The sequence below is a fragment of the Halichoeres trimaculatus genome, unplaced genomic scaffold (assembly GCF_033239565.1).
Source record: "Halichoeres trimaculatus isolate MK-OKI-2021-1 unplaced genomic scaffold, fHalTri1.1 fHalTri1_scaffold_22, whole genome shotgun sequence".
Lineage (NCBI taxonomy): Eukaryota > Metazoa > Chordata > Actinopteri > Labriformes > Labridae > Halichoeres > Halichoeres trimaculatus.
The window spans coordinates 10,258,476-10,278,377 of NW_027437200.1; the positions used below are offsets into that span (position 1 = coordinate 10,258,476).

General features: G+C 38.2%; 3 protein-coding genes across 4 annotated transcripts; 2 read left to right on the plus strand and 1 right to left on the minus strand.

Annotated features, from left to right (window-relative positions):
• Window positions 1–1,585: 1,585 nt before the first annotated feature.
• Window positions 1,586–11,307, plus strand: cd68 (CD68 molecule). The gene is made up of 6 exons (XM_074662241.1): window positions 1,586–1,677; window positions 4,807–5,207; window positions 5,459–5,578; window positions 7,312–7,381; window positions 7,767–7,937; window positions 8,611–11,307. Exons 1-6 carry the CDS (start codon window positions 1,629–1,631, stop codon window positions 8,748–8,750), a joined length of 951 nt encoding a protein of 316 aa, XP_074518342.1. The 5' UTR covers window positions 1,586–1,628; the 3' UTR covers window positions 8,751–11,307.
• Window positions 11,308–12,447: 1,140 nt separating this feature from the next.
• On the plus strand, window positions 12,448–15,940 carry LOC141784224 (uncharacterized). The gene is made up of 7 exons (XM_074661979.1): window positions 12,448–12,587; window positions 12,774–12,886; window positions 12,993–13,103; window positions 13,793–13,846; window positions 13,935–14,093; window positions 14,594–14,716; window positions 15,003–15,940. The coding sequence occupies exons 1-7, from the start codon at window positions 12,581–12,583 to the stop codon at window positions 15,048–15,050; spliced, it is 615 nt and encodes a 204-aa protein (XP_074518080.1). The 5' UTR covers window positions 12,448–12,580; the 3' UTR covers window positions 15,051–15,940.
• A 264-nt stretch (window positions 15,941–16,204) lies between these two features.
• Window positions 16,205–19,694, minus strand: slx1b (SLX1 homolog B, structure-specific endonuclease subunit). 2 transcript variants are annotated; one of them, XM_074662020.1, is made up of 5 exons: window positions 19,252–19,694; window positions 19,104–19,155; window positions 17,533–17,850; window positions 16,619–16,837; window positions 16,205–16,493 (listed from the first exon to the last, which is right to left on the minus strand). In XM_074662020.1, exons 1-5 carry the CDS (start codon window positions 19,422–19,424, stop codon window positions 16,464–16,466), a joined length of 792 nt encoding a protein of 263 aa, XP_074518121.1. In that variant the 5' UTR covers window positions 19,425–19,694; the 3' UTR covers window positions 16,205–16,463. The 2 variants fall into 2 exon arrangements, with proteins under 2 accessions (XP_074518121.1, XP_074518122.1); XM_074662021.1 differs by having other exon boundaries at window positions 16,619–16,834; window positions 19,252–19,691.
• Between the last annotated feature and the right edge of the window lie 208 nt (window positions 19,695–19,902).

Genomic DNA, 19,902 nt, shown 5'->3' on the forward strand with positions numbered 1-19,902 from the left:
TTACAGTCCACTGATCAGATCATGATCAAAGGTAAAACAAAGCACGGTTTGCAAGTTTAAAAATATATTGCTGGTGGTTTAGGCACTGTTTGGACTGCAGTCAGACATCACATGATGACAGAGTTTGTATGAGTGTGTGGGGGTACAGTTTCGTTTCTTTGTGGTGGAAAATAAAACGCGACCTTTCGCTGCTGTTTAACGTTGTCTTCCTCCCTCTTGTCACTTTCGGTTCCTGAACTTTGATATCATCAAGCCTAGAGGAACTATACAGTTACAGGGCATGCACACACAAGATTCCTGTCGGTACTTTCAAAATAAAACAAAAACTGAGAAATTTCTCTTACCTCTCAAATCATATATGACCTGAAGGTGTACATTAAATTGTCATCGGGTCTGATCTCCTGAACCAGACACTCTGATTTATGGCTCTAGTATTAATTATATTGTAATATTAAAGTGGCTGTGATCTTGAGAAGTCTCACTTCTATATGCTTAATTTAAATCCCCAACTTAAAAGAGGTTATCAGTGCAGAAAATAAAGATCATTTATAAATGCTTCTCCTCAGCTTTCCAGTCAGATTGATTTAGAGCACCACGCTGGTTGACAAAGTTCAGTAATGAGAATAGATATCTGGGTTTTTCTCTGCTTAAAACAATTTTTTGCCTTAATTTTGTGGTAAGAGTGGACACTAGAGCTGAACTGTCAAAAAGGAAAAGGATAGAACAGGCCAAGACTCACAAATGTGAGTAGCTTTAAACATAGCCAGCTACTAAACTATGGCATGAACTGAGTTTATAAAGTTTTTAAACAGTTGCACTACGTAGGCTAACTGGTAATAAGTACTTTGTTGCTTTGTTTCTGGTTAAAAAATATAATATAATGAAATAAAAAAAGCACTCTTGAACAAAGAAAAGTAGTATTAAAAAGATGTGTTCTAATAAAAAAAAATAAGCACACACACCAAATAAGAGTCAGGTTTTCATGACAGTGAGGCTTCACAGGCCCTTAAAGAAAAAAATATCCAGCATTTAGAGGAGCAAACGGAATCACTTTATTTGAATTAATTTACAAGTATAATAAATAAGATGGACCCCCGATTTACTATCTGGTACCATTAATTTGTCTTATTTATTTTTTTTTTCAGCTTTTTCATACATTTAAATTCATTTAGTAAAATGTACCGAAGATAAACAACTGTGATTTATTTGTTGGCTACTTTCACTATAACTACGGGTAAAATTTCTAGATTACAAATCAAAGTTTTGACTGTTATCCATAAACAGACATATACATTATTACAAATCTTTTTAAAACTTAACTAATTATATCGTAATCCTCTGAGTTAAATTGAACAACATCCCATAAACAGAAAAGGGGGCTAAATAACTTCAGATCAAATAAAAATAAAAGACAAATAATTTCTAAAGTGATTTTTATTTTTTTAAAATCCTAAAACATGGTTAAAACTAGACTGTATCACCAATGCTCTTATTTTGTTCAACAGTTTCCGGTCGTGTTACGCGCTTGCGCAGCTTGACGCAGCTGTTTGTTTATGAGCGCGGACGCAGAGCTGTTTTCGCAGATTGAACCAGAGTCAGGAGAAGTTGAGCAGAGACAACCTGTCACCATGAAGAGCTCCGTTGCTGTCCTGTTTTTAGCCTTCTGTGCTCTCTCAGGTAGGAGTTTTATTCATTCTCAGGTTATCACGTGCAGTGGAGTTAGGGAGCTCTAAAATTTAAAACTTTTAACAAAAGACTTTTTATACACAGTGCAGAATTGTGTTGCTTCCCATTACATCAAATTAGGTTTTTTTTAATGATAATAAGTAGCTTTCAAACTGTTTAAAAACTGTGTGCGCATTTTTTCTGTGCTCAGTTTTATAAATCTCACCCTTCATGACTTGATGAGACCTCTTGGTGACTTCCTGGATCACTTAGGGAACAGAAATTTCCGCAATCTTTCGACCTTGTTACAGATCTGAGTCACATGTCTGCTGGTAGATCACAGATGTTTTTTCAGAGACAGAGTGAATCTTCAGCTTGAGTTCAGCCCACATTGCAAACTTAGAAACAGGTCCGATTTGAAACCGTCCTCAGATAAAATATCGCGATTATTTCTCGATGTTTGAACTTGAAAATGATTTACTTCTCTAACAGTAAATCTTTTACCTCACATTATTTTCACTTTCATTTAGGTCTTTCTGCCTCTAGATAAGAGCTCAAGGCAATAAAATACTAATAAATCTACTGACCTACTTTATTCTTTGTAAATTGAATCATTGTATCATAAAAAAAAATATTGGTGCTTTTACAAAATTTATTTCTATTCGAAGTTATTGTTCCTTATTTTTGCACAGCTTTAAAGTTGAAGATGATTTTTTGAAAATACTTGAAAATTTCTTGACAGTATGCTCACTATACTTGATAATTTCATTAAAGTACAGAAGAGATATAGATTGCCCCAAAAGAAACATCATTTTTTAAAAGAGATATCTTTTATCAAAATAACTGTTCTACTTCGAACTTAGACCCTTTTTGAGCCTACTTTGACTTATTGGTGCTAAGAGTTTTGGAGCTGCTCCAGCAGGTTGCGTTACAGGCTGTAATAACTGCAGCATTATCCTTTCAGGCCAATGTGCCCGATCAAAGTTCATCTACTAAAAGTTCTTGTTGTTGTCCCTGACAGGCTCAGGTTGGCACACTAGCTGTTTGAAAACTTTTCAGAAAAAAAGCAGAGGAGAGCTTTTAGGTACAAAGGAAAGGGATTCTGGGTCAGAGCACTGAATACAGAGGCACAGGTCACAAAAACCACATGAACAATAAAACTGGTCTTGTCAGTGGTAGATGAAAAACTCACACCTTCTTGCAGGTGTTACCACAGTTTTTTTCCAATTGAGTTTGGTGCATGAAATGGAGCATTGCTGCAGCTCTTCTGGTTAAAAAATCCCCTTTCTTTGTAATTCTATATGTAATATTTTCACACTAACACTTGAGCCTTTTAGGGACAAAAATTAGAGCTTTTAGAGGAGGGTCAGGCCCTTCTGAAGATTACACTGCAGCTTTTACAGGTTGATGGCTGAGGCAATTATCTGGAGCAATGTGAAACCATTTGGAACCTTTAAGACGGCTAGAGCCTTAAATATGTTGACACATGGTTTTAAAATACAGGAAATGTTCCCTTTAGTGCTGACAATGACTGGACGCCTTTGTTTTCACCATTTCCAAACTTCCCAAACTCCGCCTCGCTCAAAACGAAGCCGGTCGGAAACCCAGCGCAGGTTTTACCTCAGAGTGTCTCAGAGCTGAGTCACCTGTTTTATTTGAATGCTTAAATGGGACATTTGACTGAACAGCTCCTGAGCTAGCAGATAAGCTGTGTGCTGAAAACAACAGATGTGTGTCATGACCTGTGTACTTCAGTTTTACATCTGTCAAAATGAGTCAATCTGACAACTCCAACCTGTTTCATACTCAATGATATCAAATTAACATCAGCATCACATTAAGTAAATCTGTGTAATGGGAACAAGGTCACATGAATTAACAAAGTTTTAAATGATTAACAACTAAACCTGCAAATCAGCTTAGCTTCAGGCTGTTTTTTCAGACTTTTTTAGACCTAATTGAAGAAACGCATCGAGCCACCTCGAGGCCCTGAAGACTGTGAAGCTTTCATTAAAACATTTCTGTCTTTGCTTGGTTGGGAAGAAGGAAACATCTGTATTTTATTGTCAGTCTATCAGGACGCTAACGTTTGTTGGCTTCAAAACAATGTCCATCACTACAAACAAAGCCACCTCCTCAGAGTGTCTGCCAACTGAATGCTTCACAAGAGTTTTTTTTCAATCAGATCAACAGGAGAGCAACTTATCAATCACACCAAGACCCACCCTTCCTCTGCTTCCTGTGTGTAACTCTAAATGAGACCATATCTCACTCAATGAACATCAGGTTGTTTACAAGGGGAATAAATTTAGCTGAAAGGAGGAGGAACAAAAAATTCTGACCGTAAGCTAACAGTAATAAAGACGTCCTCACCACAGGAGTCGCTAATTCTGTTTTTCTTCAGGAGACCCCTTTTTGATCTTTGTCTCAAATCATCTTGGTTTGCCAGAACCAGCTTGTTTTTCCTGATGTACAACGTCTATTTTTTCAGTTGAGAAATCAACTTGTTTTTCATAAGGGGCCTCATCAATTTAAGAACTTGTACTTTTGTTTCCTCCAGAGGACCATCCTGTTCTTGGAGAATATCTTGGACTTTCCTTTTTTCTCCATGGATAGTCTTGTATTTTGCTCTGAACCATTTTTTTTTCATAAAACATCCAATTCATTCGTAGAAAACCCCTTTTTTTAGTTCACAGAAGGAATTTGGTTCGGTCAAACTTGTTTTCCCCATTGTCCTCAAAAACAATCTTGAGTGACAATCCTGTACCCTTTAAGGATTTTGTCCTCACTCAGGCACCAGATGCACAACATCTTGGTTTTGGGGACCATATTTTCCCCAACAGACCACTGTGGTTTCAGGAGGGCCGATCGTGTTTACTCTGGAGGTCCATCTTGTTTTCCTGATCCTATTTGTATGCACTCTCAAGCTGAGGAGAATTCTCTGTTAGGTCTTGTTTGGCCCTGTGTTATAGAGACTGCTATACAAGTCACATTTTGTCATCTCTTTTGAAGAGTTCTTAAATCTAAAGGACATTATTCCTCATAAAGAAGTCCCACACTCCATATTTCTAAGTTTTAAAGTTATAGAGTTGTAAATGCGAATCAAGTTAATGTCTCTGTCTTTTTTCCTTTTAACTGAAGCACTGTCATCTGCTGAAGATGAGTCAAGACCCCAACCCGCTGCATCTGTGAGCCCCGCAGCTGAGTTTGGTTCTGAGAATCCAACACCTAGGCCTCCAACTACCAAGTCTCCACCTACCAAGCCTCCAACAACCAAGCCCCCAACAACCAAGCCTCCAACAACCAAGCCCCCAATTACCAAGCCCCCAACAACCAAGCCCCCAACTACCAAGCCCCCAACAACCAAGCCCCCAACAACCAAGCCCCCAACCACCAAGCCTCATACGACCACCCCCAAACCTACAACGCCACCTACACCAACTCCCCCCACCAGTGTGACCAGAGGAAACTACACCCTGATGGGAGACAAAAATGTGATCTGCCTGATGGCTCAGATGGAGTTGCAGATCCGCCTACCAAAGGTATGGTTTAGCTGACAAGAGACACTCATATTAGGGAATCCAGCAGGCCTCTCAGAAACTCGTGAACACAGATTGAACTTTCTGTGGATAAAAAGATGATTCAGCTTGCAGCAAAGCAGTGTCAGCATCTACTTTCAGGAATTGAGAAATAAGTTTGATTTCCTAATTGTGATGGCTGAGGTTTGTCAGATGTGTTGTCATATGACAGTTGCTGAACCGACATGACAAAGTGAAATTTTTCAATCTTACAGGAAAATGGAACCTTCATTGTCCAGCCAAATAAGACCAAAGTGGAAGGAGAGTGCAAAGACCCCAAGGCTAACCTCACCCTGGTCTTCAAAGAGGGCGCCATCACCTTCATGTTCAACAAGGTATTCAGGAGTCCCCCTTCCCCACAAATTATGAGGCAATGAGATCGATCTGTCTTTGACCTTTTAAGTATGCTCTGATATTTCACTAAAGGTCATTAGCCCAAGCAACGTTAACACACTAAACCATTCACTCTTACAACTTGTCGCATTTACCAGCATCAACAGTACAAATATAGAAACTGGAAAAAGACAAAAAACCTCAGAAAAGGGAAGTGAAGTAACAAAGCCCGCTCTGAGAGCATGTGACAGGGACAGGGCCTTACTCCACAACTCTTCTGTGATTCATTCTGTGGTTTTTGATGTGATGGCCCTCAACATAAGCAAGGTGTTTCCACTAACTACTACACACATGAACCAGGAGTGTGCTATTGGATGAAGCTCTCGCCATGTCAGGCTCAGTTTGTAGACTATCATGGAAGTCTTGACTTTGGCTTTCATCTTGATACCATCTTTGCCATTATCAAAACTAAAAGTGTCCAGAGGGTGGAGCTACAGAGCAATAGTGTGGTGTAAAATAACCGTGACATTGATTTAGACGATCATTTTAGTCTGATAAAAGCGACATATGTGCTCATTTAGTAAGTCGACTGAATGGTTGTAAATCATCGCCACCATTCGTCCGGTAAACCAACTCTCCATGTTTTTGCTATGGAAAGCTTAACATGTATATCTTGTGTCTCAGCTGTAGTTCAGCCTTCATCCACTAGCTGAAGCTGTGGCTCTCGTAATGTCTGCTTCCATAATGCTCTAAAGCTTTACTACTTGGATGTAAAAAGTCACAGATGACAGATGTCTGTTAGACATTAGGAACTAGCATGAGGATGTCAACTTGCAAGGAAGACTGCAGCTCACTCTTCTAATATTAGCCACGCTTTACTAACATTTGGGTGTTCACTGACCTAAATTTTGGTTAAAACATCAAAGAACTTAGTTGACTCTAAACATCCCTGGTAAAACACTTTAACCCTCATACACCCTAAAGAAAAAACACAGATCTTATCTTGTGTATGCTGTCCTGTTTTTGGAGCGTGACAGTAGTTAGACAGGAGGGTGGAGCAGCTCAGATAACTGTTAGTGCTAGCTTTGTTAGCAGATAGCATCTACATTTCACAGACACTGTTTGGAACTTTAGTTTGTTGAATTGTTTTTGGACTTTTCATGCTTTTAATGGGAGATACAAAAGTAGGAAGTTGGAAACAGCAGCCATTGGTAGCTGGAATGACAGGAGAGCCTGATTTTTTGACCCGTACTGCAGCCAGTCACCAGGGGGAGCAGTTTTTGTGGCAACCTCACTTCGAGCTGAGAAAGATGACGTCCATTTTTTTACAGTCTATGGTTCTGACCAGCAAAAATTAGGCTTTGTACACTTAAAGAGCTTTTAGAAATCTGCTCATTTGAGTGGTTTTGTTACAAATGAACGCAAACAAGATATTTGCAGGTGGTGCTGGCTGTAAAAATAAAACAGTGGTTTAATCTGGGAATCACATATTTCTACAGCCAGTAGAGCTCCCCTGCTGGTCATTAGAAAGAATGCACGTTTGAGCTTTATTTGCACAATGCTAGGTCTACTTCTTTTGCACAGTCTTTAGTTTGAATGTATCTGTAAATCCTTTTTTGAGTTTATAAAGTCATTATGTAGCGGCACATGCCACTGATGTTCATTAAACCTCACCTTTGGTTGAATTGCTAAATCCTTTGTGAAGTGAACTTGTTTCTTTTCTTCTTGTCCTCAGAGCGTTGCAGACAACAACGTCTACGTCAACGCTCTGTCTTTCAACTTGACATACCCTCTGAGCAAAACTGGTAGGTTGAGTTAATCACATTTTATTCCACTTTCTCAACCTGATTTACAGCTGTATTATCCACTAAACTTTACACTCTGTAATTGGGTCAGGTAGTGTGCGCTGATATCCCAGCAGCTAGTCGGGGTTGTGCAACACTGGCAAATATTAACATAGACAAGAAGCACAGGGGGGGCAGCTACTTCCTTGTTTGTGAGTGCGTTCAATAGGTTTAGTAATAATCAGTGGAATTACTGTTATGCAAGTGAATTACTGTTGAGCAGGTGACAATCAACCTAATTTCAGGGTGCCGTCTAGCAAGTTTGGTTTGATATCTGAACACTGTTTTTTGTTTTGATTTCATGTCCTGAATGCACCTGAGCATATCTCTGTTTCCCCTGCTGCAGAAAGCCGTTTCAGTCGCTCCAACTCGACGCTGAAGCTCTTTCCCACAAAGGTCGGACACTCCTATTCCTGCATGAACGAGACTCTGTACATGGGGAATGGCCTGTATCTGGACATCAACCAGGACAGGATGCAGGCCTTCAACTTGACCAAGAGCAACGAGTTCGGCCTGCGTAAGTGACATCAAGCAAACAAATATGTCGTCTGAAAAATGTCCTCAGGGTGTGAGTTTTTGGGCTTAGTCCACACTTTTTTTTAAATCAGACCTATTTACCCAACCAACCGACTGAAATGAGACCAGAAATGACTCCCAATGATAAAACTTTGATCGATTCAAAAATCAACATCACAAAACCATTAATAACCCCAGATATCAATGAATAAAACTCAGTATAAAGTTACCCAACCATTATTTCAGGTAAAAGGAAAATGTCACAAAATCTAAAATAGCCACCACCCAAAATGGGGAGTTTGTTCAGTTTAACTTCTAAACTGTATATCGAGCTCAAAAAAAATATAGCCATCTCCGGCAGAGAGCTGCGCAGGTCTTGCTGTTTACAGTAACTCTGACCAGTTTAAAAATGCATGCAAAGGTGCATCATTGGCTGTTATCTCCCACAGAATTTAGCCTATCAGCTGCAGTAAGGAGGTAATGATGCTGATACTTGGGTAGTTTTTAATGCCTGAATATTGTTTTTGGTGTCCCACAAGGGGTCAGTACTAGGCCCCCGTTACGTCATTTCTACAACCTCTTTAAAGTGTTGGAATGAATGTAATTAGTGGAAATTATTCGTTGGTTTTGTTGACAAAAGTTGATCTAACATGTTCATGGTTGTGTGTTTGCAGCTGACCACTGCCTCGCTGACCAGCCTGATTATCGCGTCGCGGTTGCAGTCGGAGTGACGTTGCTTGTCCTCATCGTCATCGTGGTGCTGGCTTACCTGCTCGGCCGCCGGAGGAGGACCGACGGCTACCAGACTCTGTGAGGGTCAGAGGTTGCTCCTGGCGTTAACAAAATGAGGCTGTGATGGTTCTCAGGGGTCAAAGGGCACTTCCACTAAAGCCTAACTTGCTTTTTTCTGTCATAATGTCCAAATTTACTGTTTTCACTTTGAGTCCTGCTGTGTGTGGAACAAGAGTCTGTCACTGGAATAATTCAAATTGATTACAATCATCCATAAACCAATCAAATCAGACGCTGTTGTAAATTCTCAAATCAAACTAGATTTTAGAAGTTGTATTGTTCAATTATTTTCTGTATTTATATGCTGGATTGGAAAATGAATTTGACAATGAAGTCAAAATAAATATATTTTTAAAGAAATTTACATTTACTTTTTTTATTATTTCTCACTCTTTTTTTTCTTTTTATAAACTTTTTCCTTAAATTTCCACTGACACAAAGCCAGAATATGTTAAATTGTGTGTTTTGGTTCATGGATCCTGATAAATAATAATTTGTGCACAATAATACAGCTGGACTTAAAACAGTTGCAATAGTAATATAGTAAAAGTACAGTTTAAATTTCAAAATGTGATTAAACTCCAATTACAAGCCACCAAATCTCAATTTAAGTAAATAACTTAATATGAATTACAAATCACAATGTGATTAAATTATTTTTATGAATACAAAATTAAAAAAAAAATGTTTAAAAGCTTTCAAGATTTGCAATTATTATCATATCGGAGTGCAATTAATAGTTCAAAGAGAGAACTGGGAGATAAGAAACCAAATATGAGTTTAAATGATCAAAATGTGATTTTAAAATAGAGTATTTGTTAAATATAAAGTATCAAAACAAACAAAATTCCAGTGGCACACTTTGGACTCCATACAAATGTTGTTTAATAGCAAAACATTTAAAACCCTTTTTTTAGGGCTCATGCAAGGTTTGAGCTTTCTAGTCACAAAAAAGTTAAAAGCATATAAAACCTGAGACACTGAAAAGATGTTATTGAAAGCGACGCATCTTTACACCCTGACGCCTTCATATCAGACTTCAAAAACTGACAGAAACTGTCATTAGAGTCAGTTTTTTTCTGTTTCCTTCTGTTTTACAGTCTTTTGGTTTATACTCATTGGTCAGTACTTCGATGTTAGAGTCTAAAATTCTTCATCTCATACAGGTGAAATCAGGACATAAAGTGCAGTTTAACCAGATATTAATATCCGGCATATTTTGATTTTTTTGTTTTTCACTTCATTTAAATGTATATTTTGGATCTGAGTTGATATATTCTGTTTTCTGAAGAATCAAGTCGTATGTGCTTTGGCATGAGGCTGTTATAGATTTAAAGGGAAGATCAACAATCATAATGATATAATCAGCACAAATGGAAAATAGGAGTGATGTTTTTCTGTATTATTCTACCTGGGGAACATTTAATGCACTGACTACTGTCACACGTGATTTTTTTTCTTTGTACTTTTCTTAAGTGACGCTGTGTGTTTACAGAAATGCAGAGATGAAGAACTGGTCAGAGTTTGTAAATAACAATGCTGCTCGGACGTAGGATGCCATTTTAGGCATTAATCTTTAACAAGTTCAATTCTTAACCTTGTAAGATATGTGAATACATTTGAAATCAGCTTGAATCCTAAAATGTTTTAGAGTAAAGCGACTGGGAAAAAGAAGCTGAGGTTAGCCAGGTAGCTCTAACTGTGCTACACTGCGTCTGGGTAGGTTGCTTCCTAATGTTAGCTCAGCAAACTGACAGCGGTGAGCCAATTCACAAACAAGATAAAACTCACCACAAGGTTCATAAAGTAGCTGTTACGGAGCTTTTAGTCAAACTACTGATGCTTTTAAGGTGGAATCCATGCTAAAATCAGCCTTAAGATTGATATATGCTTATGCCTTTTGAAGCTAATAGGTGATCAACAGATCAACATGATCGACAGTACTAGAAAAGCTAAAAAAAAAAAAAGTAACTCCTGTGGTGAGTTGGTTCTCTAAAATCTAAAGGCAGAACAGACTCCAGTGACATTTTTTGATGCATGGCGTTAGGTAAAAGAAAAAGCTGTTAGCAATAGCGTTAGCATAACCTTAAGCTCATACTGCATGATCTGTTCCTTCGAGCTAACTTAAACCTAAAACCCCTGACAGCTACATGGCAAACTTTACGTGAAAAATTAGCTTTTTACTAAATCCGCTCAGACTATACAGTCTGTCATTAGTTTGATGGATTACACAAAGCCTAAAGAGTGAGTTAAAGTTAGCTGGCTAGCTGTACCTTAGCATCACTGCATAGACTAAGTATCTCTGTGTTAAAGATTCAGTTCATCCATATTATAAAGAAGAAAAACAATCCATACTATCAACCTGTTAGTTATCATAGCTGATGGATGAATCTAAATATTTACATTTTATGAGAGAACACGACCCAAACTCAACAGAGTAGATGAAGGAGCATAGATGCTGAGCCAGGTTTGTCCAACAGGGGGTGCTGCTGAGCAAAGACATGAAAGGCCTTAATGTATGTTTTTATCGTGCAAGCACTTTTTCTTGTTGTTTACTGCCTGTCACAATAAAGTCTGTTATATTTCTACAAGTGCTAAGTCTGACGTCTTTATTCACCAACATTTTTATTACTGAATGTACTACCAAAATCCTTTAAGATTATAATAACTTAAACTATGGCGTCATATGAGTGCTGTAGGAGTGTTATTGAGTAAACTGAAAAAATAAACATACAATAATGTTTAAATGGGCCATTTTAGGGCTTCCATACTGAAGTACTTTAACCTATTGTTCACCGAGTGACTTAATCAAGTGTTATTTTCAGGGAATGTGTGGTTCAATGTTGTTATTCATCAATGTCCACACATTTTAAGATTATTCTAAATGACTGTACATTAATGTTATGGTGTCATATGTGTGCCATACAAAGAATTAATCTATGAATTGAATGTTAAATGGAAATACAGAGGTATGAGGGCGGGGGAATAGAAATTTGGAAAGAGGTCCAAAGAAAATAATATGCACATTATAAGAAAAATAATTGTTGAATTGTTAAATAAAGTAATGATAACAATAATTATCATCATCTTCATCATAATAATAATTCCGCCTGAGAAAAAAAAATGTTTAAAATGTAATAAATTAAAATCAGCATTTCTATCAAGAGAATTAATGATTGGCTCAGTTCAGTAAATAAAATAACACAGAATTGTAAATTGTAAATGATTTTGTTATAAATTAGAGCGAGGTCTATAGAAATTAATTTTAATTTATTTCAAGATAAAAAAAATTGTTATCTTTTAAAAACGAATAAAATAAAATGTATTTAATCACGGTCTTTTAGGGCCTCCGTACTTGCTGTGTCCTACAGATTTTTTTATATTTTCACAGTTATGACTAGTGTGTTTTAAAACTGGGAAGAGTCAAAATGTCTTATAATAATTATGAACTATTTCTATGCACTCTTTCAGTATTGTGACTTTCGATTTTTTTTTCTTTTCTTTCTTTATTCTCCTTTTTTGTTTACTGGCAAACATGGGCCTCCAAATTTCAGTGACTTAAGTTTAATCGGTTTATTAATCCAACGTGTTTCAAGGCTGCAGTGGGAGGAACAGACCCCTCTCTTTATTTACTTCTACCAGAAAGCGTTAGCAGAGGAAACCAGCCAATCCGGATCCTGGACTCAAACTGCTGACCCTGCAGACGGACTCGTGTTGCAGGACGGACCTGGGGCGGGACTCGAGCGGTCAGTCAGTTCGAAAAGTTGTTGCTCAACTTCCTGTAGCTTCTAAACAGTCGATAAAAACAGGAAGAAATCTGTGACAGGAGAGTTTGACGGACTTTTTGAGATCATGGCAGGTAAATAAAAGACGCCTTTACGTTCTGAATGTAGCTAGACGAAGAATCTGAGGGAGGAGAGTCATGTTCAAACTGAAGTGATGAAATCCAGATGTTTCCAGCTGCAGATTTGCGCAGCTGTCTCTCTATCTCACACAAAGCATGCAGCTTTGTACTGACTTCTGCTTCTCTCTGAATTTTGGCCAGATGAAGATGCGGTGGTGGAGGAGATACAGAGTAGTCCTCTTGTCGAAGTATCCTTTCAGAGAAACGTCAACAGGAAGCAGAAGTACCTGGAGGCTGAGCCTAAGATTCTTGGGGTATCTGCACCCTGTCTTTGTCTGTGTGTGTCTCTGGGTCTGTGTGTGTTGGTCTGTTGTTGTGTTCCCTGGTTGATACTGGTTTGTTCCCTCTCTGTTGATCCAGGTCACTCAGATCGGCCTGAGCTCTTATCAGATCATCAACGCAACTGTGTTTCTGGCCAAGGACCTGAGCCGACCCGAAGGTGACATCGCCTTCTTCATCGCATGCCTGCTGGTGAGCACGTGTACACCTGTACATACCTGTGAAAACAAAAACAACCTGAGGTGAGGTGTGTCATCATGTCTTGTGACATGACTGGAGAGGCCAAAATAAGACTCAGACTCCTTTAGGCGGATATAAAGTTGCAGCCCTTGGCATCAGTAACCACACCGGTTCATCCTCAGCGTTTAGATACACAACTTAAACTGTTTCTTTGCGTTGCTGAGTTACCAGGGTGGAAACGTTCTCCACCTGAGCCAAACATTACACTACGATCCAAAGTTTGAGCCTGCACACTCTCGGCAACTTCAGTATGTGTGTGCAAACATACAGACAGATAGCAATACTATGCTTTTTTCTCATGACATCTGCTTTAACTTACAGTGCTGACAGCCAGTCTGTTGTTGAGTCTGTGCTATGGCTCATTGTCCTGTTTCACACACTTTTTCTGGCATTGGTATAACACTGATAAGAGTGTAACTCAGTGTAACTCAGTGTAACAGGATAAAGTAATGAGAAAATGTTTGAATCCTGAATCCTTAGATGTCTAAAGGAGACGTCACATTTTTGAGTAAGAACAAAACAAATAAGCTTCTCTGAAATGCAGAAAACTCCAGCTGTTTGTAAAGAGGTGACTCTGCACACTTTATCTTGATATTGATCCTCTTTGCATTGTGTGATGTTGTGTGTTATTTCCTTTGCAGGTTGTTATCGCTGGGAGTGTGGCTGTAGCTGCACAGAACCTCCACCTGCCAACAGTGAGTCACACTGCACAGGGTGAACACATACAGGTGGTGTTTCTGCGATTAAAAGATTCACACCTTGTTCTGATGTCGTGTGTTTCAGCTCAGAGCATGTCTGGGGATGCAGATTGTGTCATGTGGTGCGTCGCTCTTCAACATGATCTTCACTCTGATTAAGATGGAGTCTGTATATTTCGGCTGCTGGCATTATGAGTACGACAACGCCACGCTGCATATCGGAGAAATCTGCCATAACATCGAGGTGAGTTACAACAGCTTTAAACATCTTTAGAGGTTAACTCCTGTGAAAAGAAAAAAAATATCTTAGTCTCTTTATCTTTTGCTCACCAGTAAGTCTGGTTTGTTCACTTCATGTTTGCTTTTTTTCAGTTACATTTGTCCTCCTTACTAACCTCTGCAATTGTTCTTGAGGAAAGTTGATAACATAAGTCCCGCCTTCTTCTTGATTCTGATTGGTCTGTGATCATGATGTTACACTGATGAGTTCAGCTGATAAGTTTATTTTTCAAGTGAGTTAATGTCACATTTTACATTTCAAGACCTCAATCATGAGGTCAAATATGGATGCATGAAACACAACTTCTATCAAAAATAATGGAAAAGCTTTTTCAAATGCCTGTCTATAACCATATTTTTGGTTATAAACAGGCATAATAAATCAATTCTTATCAACTTAAATTTCTGTCAGTGTGTCATATTTTATCTGTCACATGTCGCCCTGAAATCTGTGTCCTCCTGCAGAGCACAGTGTCTCATTTTTACGCTGAAGGCGTCCTGATTAACGTTGCTCTGATGGCCATCTCTGCTACTCTGGCTGCGTACTGCTGCAAGGTGGTCAACTGCTGCGCTCCAGCTCCCAAGATGGTGAGTCATTCAACACAGATAACAGGCTTACAGAGCACGGCACGAGGGATTCAGAATTAAATGATCGACTCTGAGTTTAGAGAGGCTTTTTTTTTTTCCAGAATAGACTCAGTTTCTTATTCTCTTGAAGTTTCTCTCTGTGATGAATCACTAGAATCACATTTTAAAGAGTTTGCACATAAAGTCAGACCAAATCAAGATGAAGACAACCAGATTAAACGTCTTGAACTTTCTTCATCAAAAATTTTTATTGTTGCTTGATTTTGTTCTCTTTCCTTGGTTTCAGCCGGTGATCACCGTTCAAGCTCCTCCAGTGCCACAAGAGACCGGTTAAAGCTTCAATTATCATTAATTTTATACTAACACTGTCGAATAATCAAACATGTGACAGAGATTACTTTGAGACACCAAACTAGAACACAGATATTGTGTTTATTAGACATGTTTTTGGCCACTGCACTCAGCCTAATGAAACACAGTTAGAGACTAACACTGAATTAAAGGACGTCTGACGGCTTTGTTTGGTGCTCACGTGTGCTAAAAATTACTAACACCTCTGTAATGAATATGTTGCATCTTGCACTGTCACTGTCCATGTGTCGCAGACTTTAATTAATCCAGAGATTTCAATGCTTTTGTTATTTTTATGCAGTTTTATAAGATAACTTTCCAACTTTGTGTCAAATGCACATGCAGCCTTGTTTACCTGAATATGCCTGTAAAAAAGTTGGAATATGATGATGAATGTTGGTGCAGACTTAAAGCAGAGGATGCAAGTCTTTACAGACCACTGTGGCTGCTGATTATTTTCCCACTTTTTAAGATTTGTTACAAATAAAATAGAAACTTGCCTCATATTTAGGTAAAGTATAAAGAACTTAATCATACTTAAAAAGTACAAACAGCTGATATATGGTAACATTAAAAGGGAATTTTGTTTTTTTTTACCCTTATTAGGGTTTAAATGACTCTCAGGTACCAAGTTTAAAGTGTCTCCAGTAGATTCCTCCGCCCCTGTGTACTTAAAGATTATATTGAATTTAAAAGCTTTAATGGCTGCTTTACCATGCATTATTATATTATATAACCCTATATATGATAAATGATTGTTTGAATGTTTTCTCCTCATCTTTGGAGTCTAAAATGTTAAAAAAAAAAAAAAAAAATGCCACAGTCGTGAATAATATTTTTTAGTTTTGTTTGTGTTTTGTGTGACTAATTCTTACAGATATTTAGTAAAGTGATGTTTGTAAATGATAAATGTGAACTGTTACATTTGGCACTTTGTATCCAGCTCCGTATATTTTCACCTGATCAATAAAAGATTTCTATTTTAAAATCTGACTTTCTAAAAACTACTTTGCATCAAACATACATGTATCCATTCAGAACAGCACACAGTTAAACTCACAACATAAACATTAGACTTAGAGGTTCAATTTAGATAATTAAAGCAAGAGAGCTCTACATAAATTACAGTATATACAGTAAGAAAATATATATTTTATTTGTTACAAAAAAGCATCAATAAGTTTACAGTCCCACATAAATTATAATTTAACACAGTTAAAAAAACTCATCATAATCAGACTATTTAAAAATGAGTAGAGAGCACGAGGAGGCTTCATATACATGTTCTGTGAGAAAAGGACTGTTCAGTGTCTTCATCAGTTTTTGTGAAAGTATCATATGACTAAGCTGCTCATCAGGAAGGAAACTGACGCTTATTTCTGCAGAATCAGCTTTTTTAAATCTGCAGCTCATCCGCCCAGTGACTCTGTGGGCAGAGAAGGAGATTTAGAAATGAAACTACATCAAAACCATGAAGAATGTAACTGTTAGTGCAGCTTTTCAAATATCAGATTGGATCAACCATCCAAATCTGAACATCCCGTCCCTTACCTGAGACGCAGACACTCCGATCTCCTCTAGGTCCCCGAAGCAGCCGTGTTTGTGTCTGATGAGGCTCCCCCAGAGCACCGAGTGCCGACAGGCCGGACACTCGCCCTCCACCGGCAGGAGGTGAGACGGCTCCGATTTCAGGAAGAGTTTGGCGAGGCAGATCACATGACTGCTCATCGAACAGGCCGGATGGAAACAGCTCAGTTTCTCTGATGCCTGCTAACAGAAGAGACATGTTATTAAAAAACTAACCAGCTGACTGGTCAAGACTGGAGACAAAAATAGTTATTTGGAGCCAAGTGTGAATGTCAAACTGATATGACCATGAGCTCAAATTTTTGGAATATTTTTTATCTGTACAGTTTGTTCAGAGCGCTCTAACAGCAAAATGTATGGTGGCCCTGAAGGTCAGCTGCACAAATATTCCCTAGCATGAAATGAAAAATGAAATGAAGAAACAGACATAGACTTTCCCTGACGTGCAGAATCTTTTTGCATTCCATGTTTTTTTATTAGTTTGAATAGAAGAAATTTTAGATCATTTGAAATACTTGTGTTTTATGTATGTTTTTTGTTATTTTTTTCCATTTTTCTGTTTTCTCTTTGGCGTTAGGCGAAATGTTTCTCATGATCATGAAACTGTTGTGTAGTTGAACTTTTTAGGGCCACCTTGCAAATCAGAATTTGGTTTATGGGAGCGGGTTTATTTGGTGACTAAGGTTTCAACTGGAGACACTGCTCAGGAGTTTTAACTAAGTGTATATAAAGATGCCAGCTCATGACAATTTTCAGTCACTTCCTCTAAAATAACTTGTTTTATTTCACCTTCTGAGGAAATACAGACAGCTAAATAGTATCAAACACTCTAAATGAAGCACAGCATCTTCGGACACTTGAATGGAACCAAAGTGTACCTTGATGACTTCTCTGCAGAGGAAACACCGGCTCGTCTCTTCCTCTTCACCTGCAGACGGAAGCAGCTGCTTCTTCTTGGCTCTCACACTCCCGAAAGCAATGGGGATGTGGAGTGGCGGCTGAAGGCTCGGCTCAAAGTCCATTCTGTACTCCTGTTTCAGCCAGCGGGCTGTCAAGGGCAGTCTGCTCCACGGCGCCACCCGCAGCATGTTGGAGACGACACGCCAGTGAAACTGAAGGCTGGACTCTTTCCTCGAGCGCCGGGTGATGTGGGAGAGACGGCGTGAGGAATGAGGGTGCTGCCACGCCCACTCAAACTGAAAAGATATAAGAAGATAGATAATCTGTTGACAGGGATTGAGTCAAGCCATCATAATAATAATAATCCCCCAGAGAGATATAGATGATGACATGTAAACAGAGAAAAAGATTCCTGAATAACATGGTTCAAATGTTTTATAGAGAGTGACTATGACATGGACTTAAGCTCTTTTTTAAGGCTTTTCCTGCACACAGTTGGTTTTTATTTTGCATCTAAAGTCTTACAGCAAAAGATGCTTTACCAACCTAATATTTTTTCCTTTATCCACTGCACCCAAAAACAAAAAATCCAATTAATTCAGAACTTGTTTTTAACTGACCTTACTTTGTAAATTCAAAGTACAGATGAAAAAAATCTGATTAAAAATCAGCTACATTTTGGAAAATCTTTTTTACTTGTTTTGTCTCTGCTCTAAATTCAGCTGGATTAGGCAGGAATAAAATCCTAATCAACAGGGGGGAAATGAATAGTTTCTTTGTAACAAATCACATCTACACAAATATCACAAATGCTGGTGAAATCTCAATGTGAAGAAATCAGTAATAATTCTTTTCCACCCTAACGTTCCAGGAAAACTGAGCCATAAAACTCAAGATCACACACTGAAGCCAAAGTTCATTTCTTTAGTCTGTGGATTTTTTGATTTCACACAACTTAGATTAAAAATTCACAACAACTTGAGAAATGTTTGATGGTCTGCGTTTTTGTTTTTTTAATTTAATAACATATTCTGTTTCCTCAGGCTATGATGGTGGTGAACTCAACACTCAGAGAGCGGCAGAAGAAACTCAGAGTAGTAACCCTGTGAACAAACTTCCACTGTGACTATAAATATTTGTCCTGCTACCCTTAGTAATTATCATGCCTTATCACACGGTGTAATGACATATATAAGTGTTTAATAAAGGTTGGACAGTGGTATAAGTTCATCACTGATGTTTGTATAGACAGTAGAGGTAAAGCTAAACTAAACTCAAATTCCCTCTGTGTGCACTCATATCTGTTAAATAAAGCTGATTCTGATTCTTTTACAATATATATTACATTTCCTGTTCCTCTTTTATAATAAAGTTTGTTGACATTGACAGGCTTTGAGTATTTGAACATGTTAGAGGCATACATCTCAGTTTATCCTAAATTATTTTTTTACACCACAAAGCTCTTAACGGCAAATCTACTTATTGGTGCAAATACTGTGCCGTAGTTTAAGCCAATAATTAAGTAGTATATGATTTAAACCCTACTTACCCTCAGAGCAGCGATATCAGTGGGAAAGCCATGAATGATGAGGACCATCTCCCTGGAGAAAAGGGGGTGAAAAGTTAATTTATAACATCATTCAACTTCTGTATACATCTATATCTTTATAGATCCTGTCGTGGCCGTTAAATCACACCATGGTCCTCTCCCGCTGGTCCTTATGGCTCCTCCTTTGTGCCGTCCGCCGTTGTGTTGTCCGATCCTGCGCTCAGGATTCACCGTGAACCCGATATAGATCCGACCTTTGAATTTAGGGTTGATGCAGTACAGCATGTACACACCGAAGAAACTCTCTACCTCCACCACCATTGTGCTGTTTCTCAATAACCACGAGAAACTGTAGATATAACATATACAGCACCTACTAGCACAAGCCGTAAATACACAAACTCACGATAAAAATCTTTTAAAATGTCAGTTAATAAACTTCTGACGATATCTCCATTTTTGTGAGAAGATTAAATGTCCGTGGACATATTTTAACTTTACTTATTTCTGCTCACAATCAGTCATGGCTCCTCCAGCACAGAAAGTAAACACTATGGTAAACGCTGTCTCTGTTAGCAGGCAACACATGTGCCTGTTGCACAAATTATCTATGTGTCCCACTTTTGGAGAAACTTAATTCATACACTTTGAAAAATAACTTTAAAAAACTTATTTTGTATTTGGACTAAAGCTACCTTCAAATATTCATTTTAATTTACTCTATCCGAATTTTTATTTTCATCTGGCATTCTGCGAGGACCGCCAATATTGAGATTCATTATTTTGAACATTGTGTCCC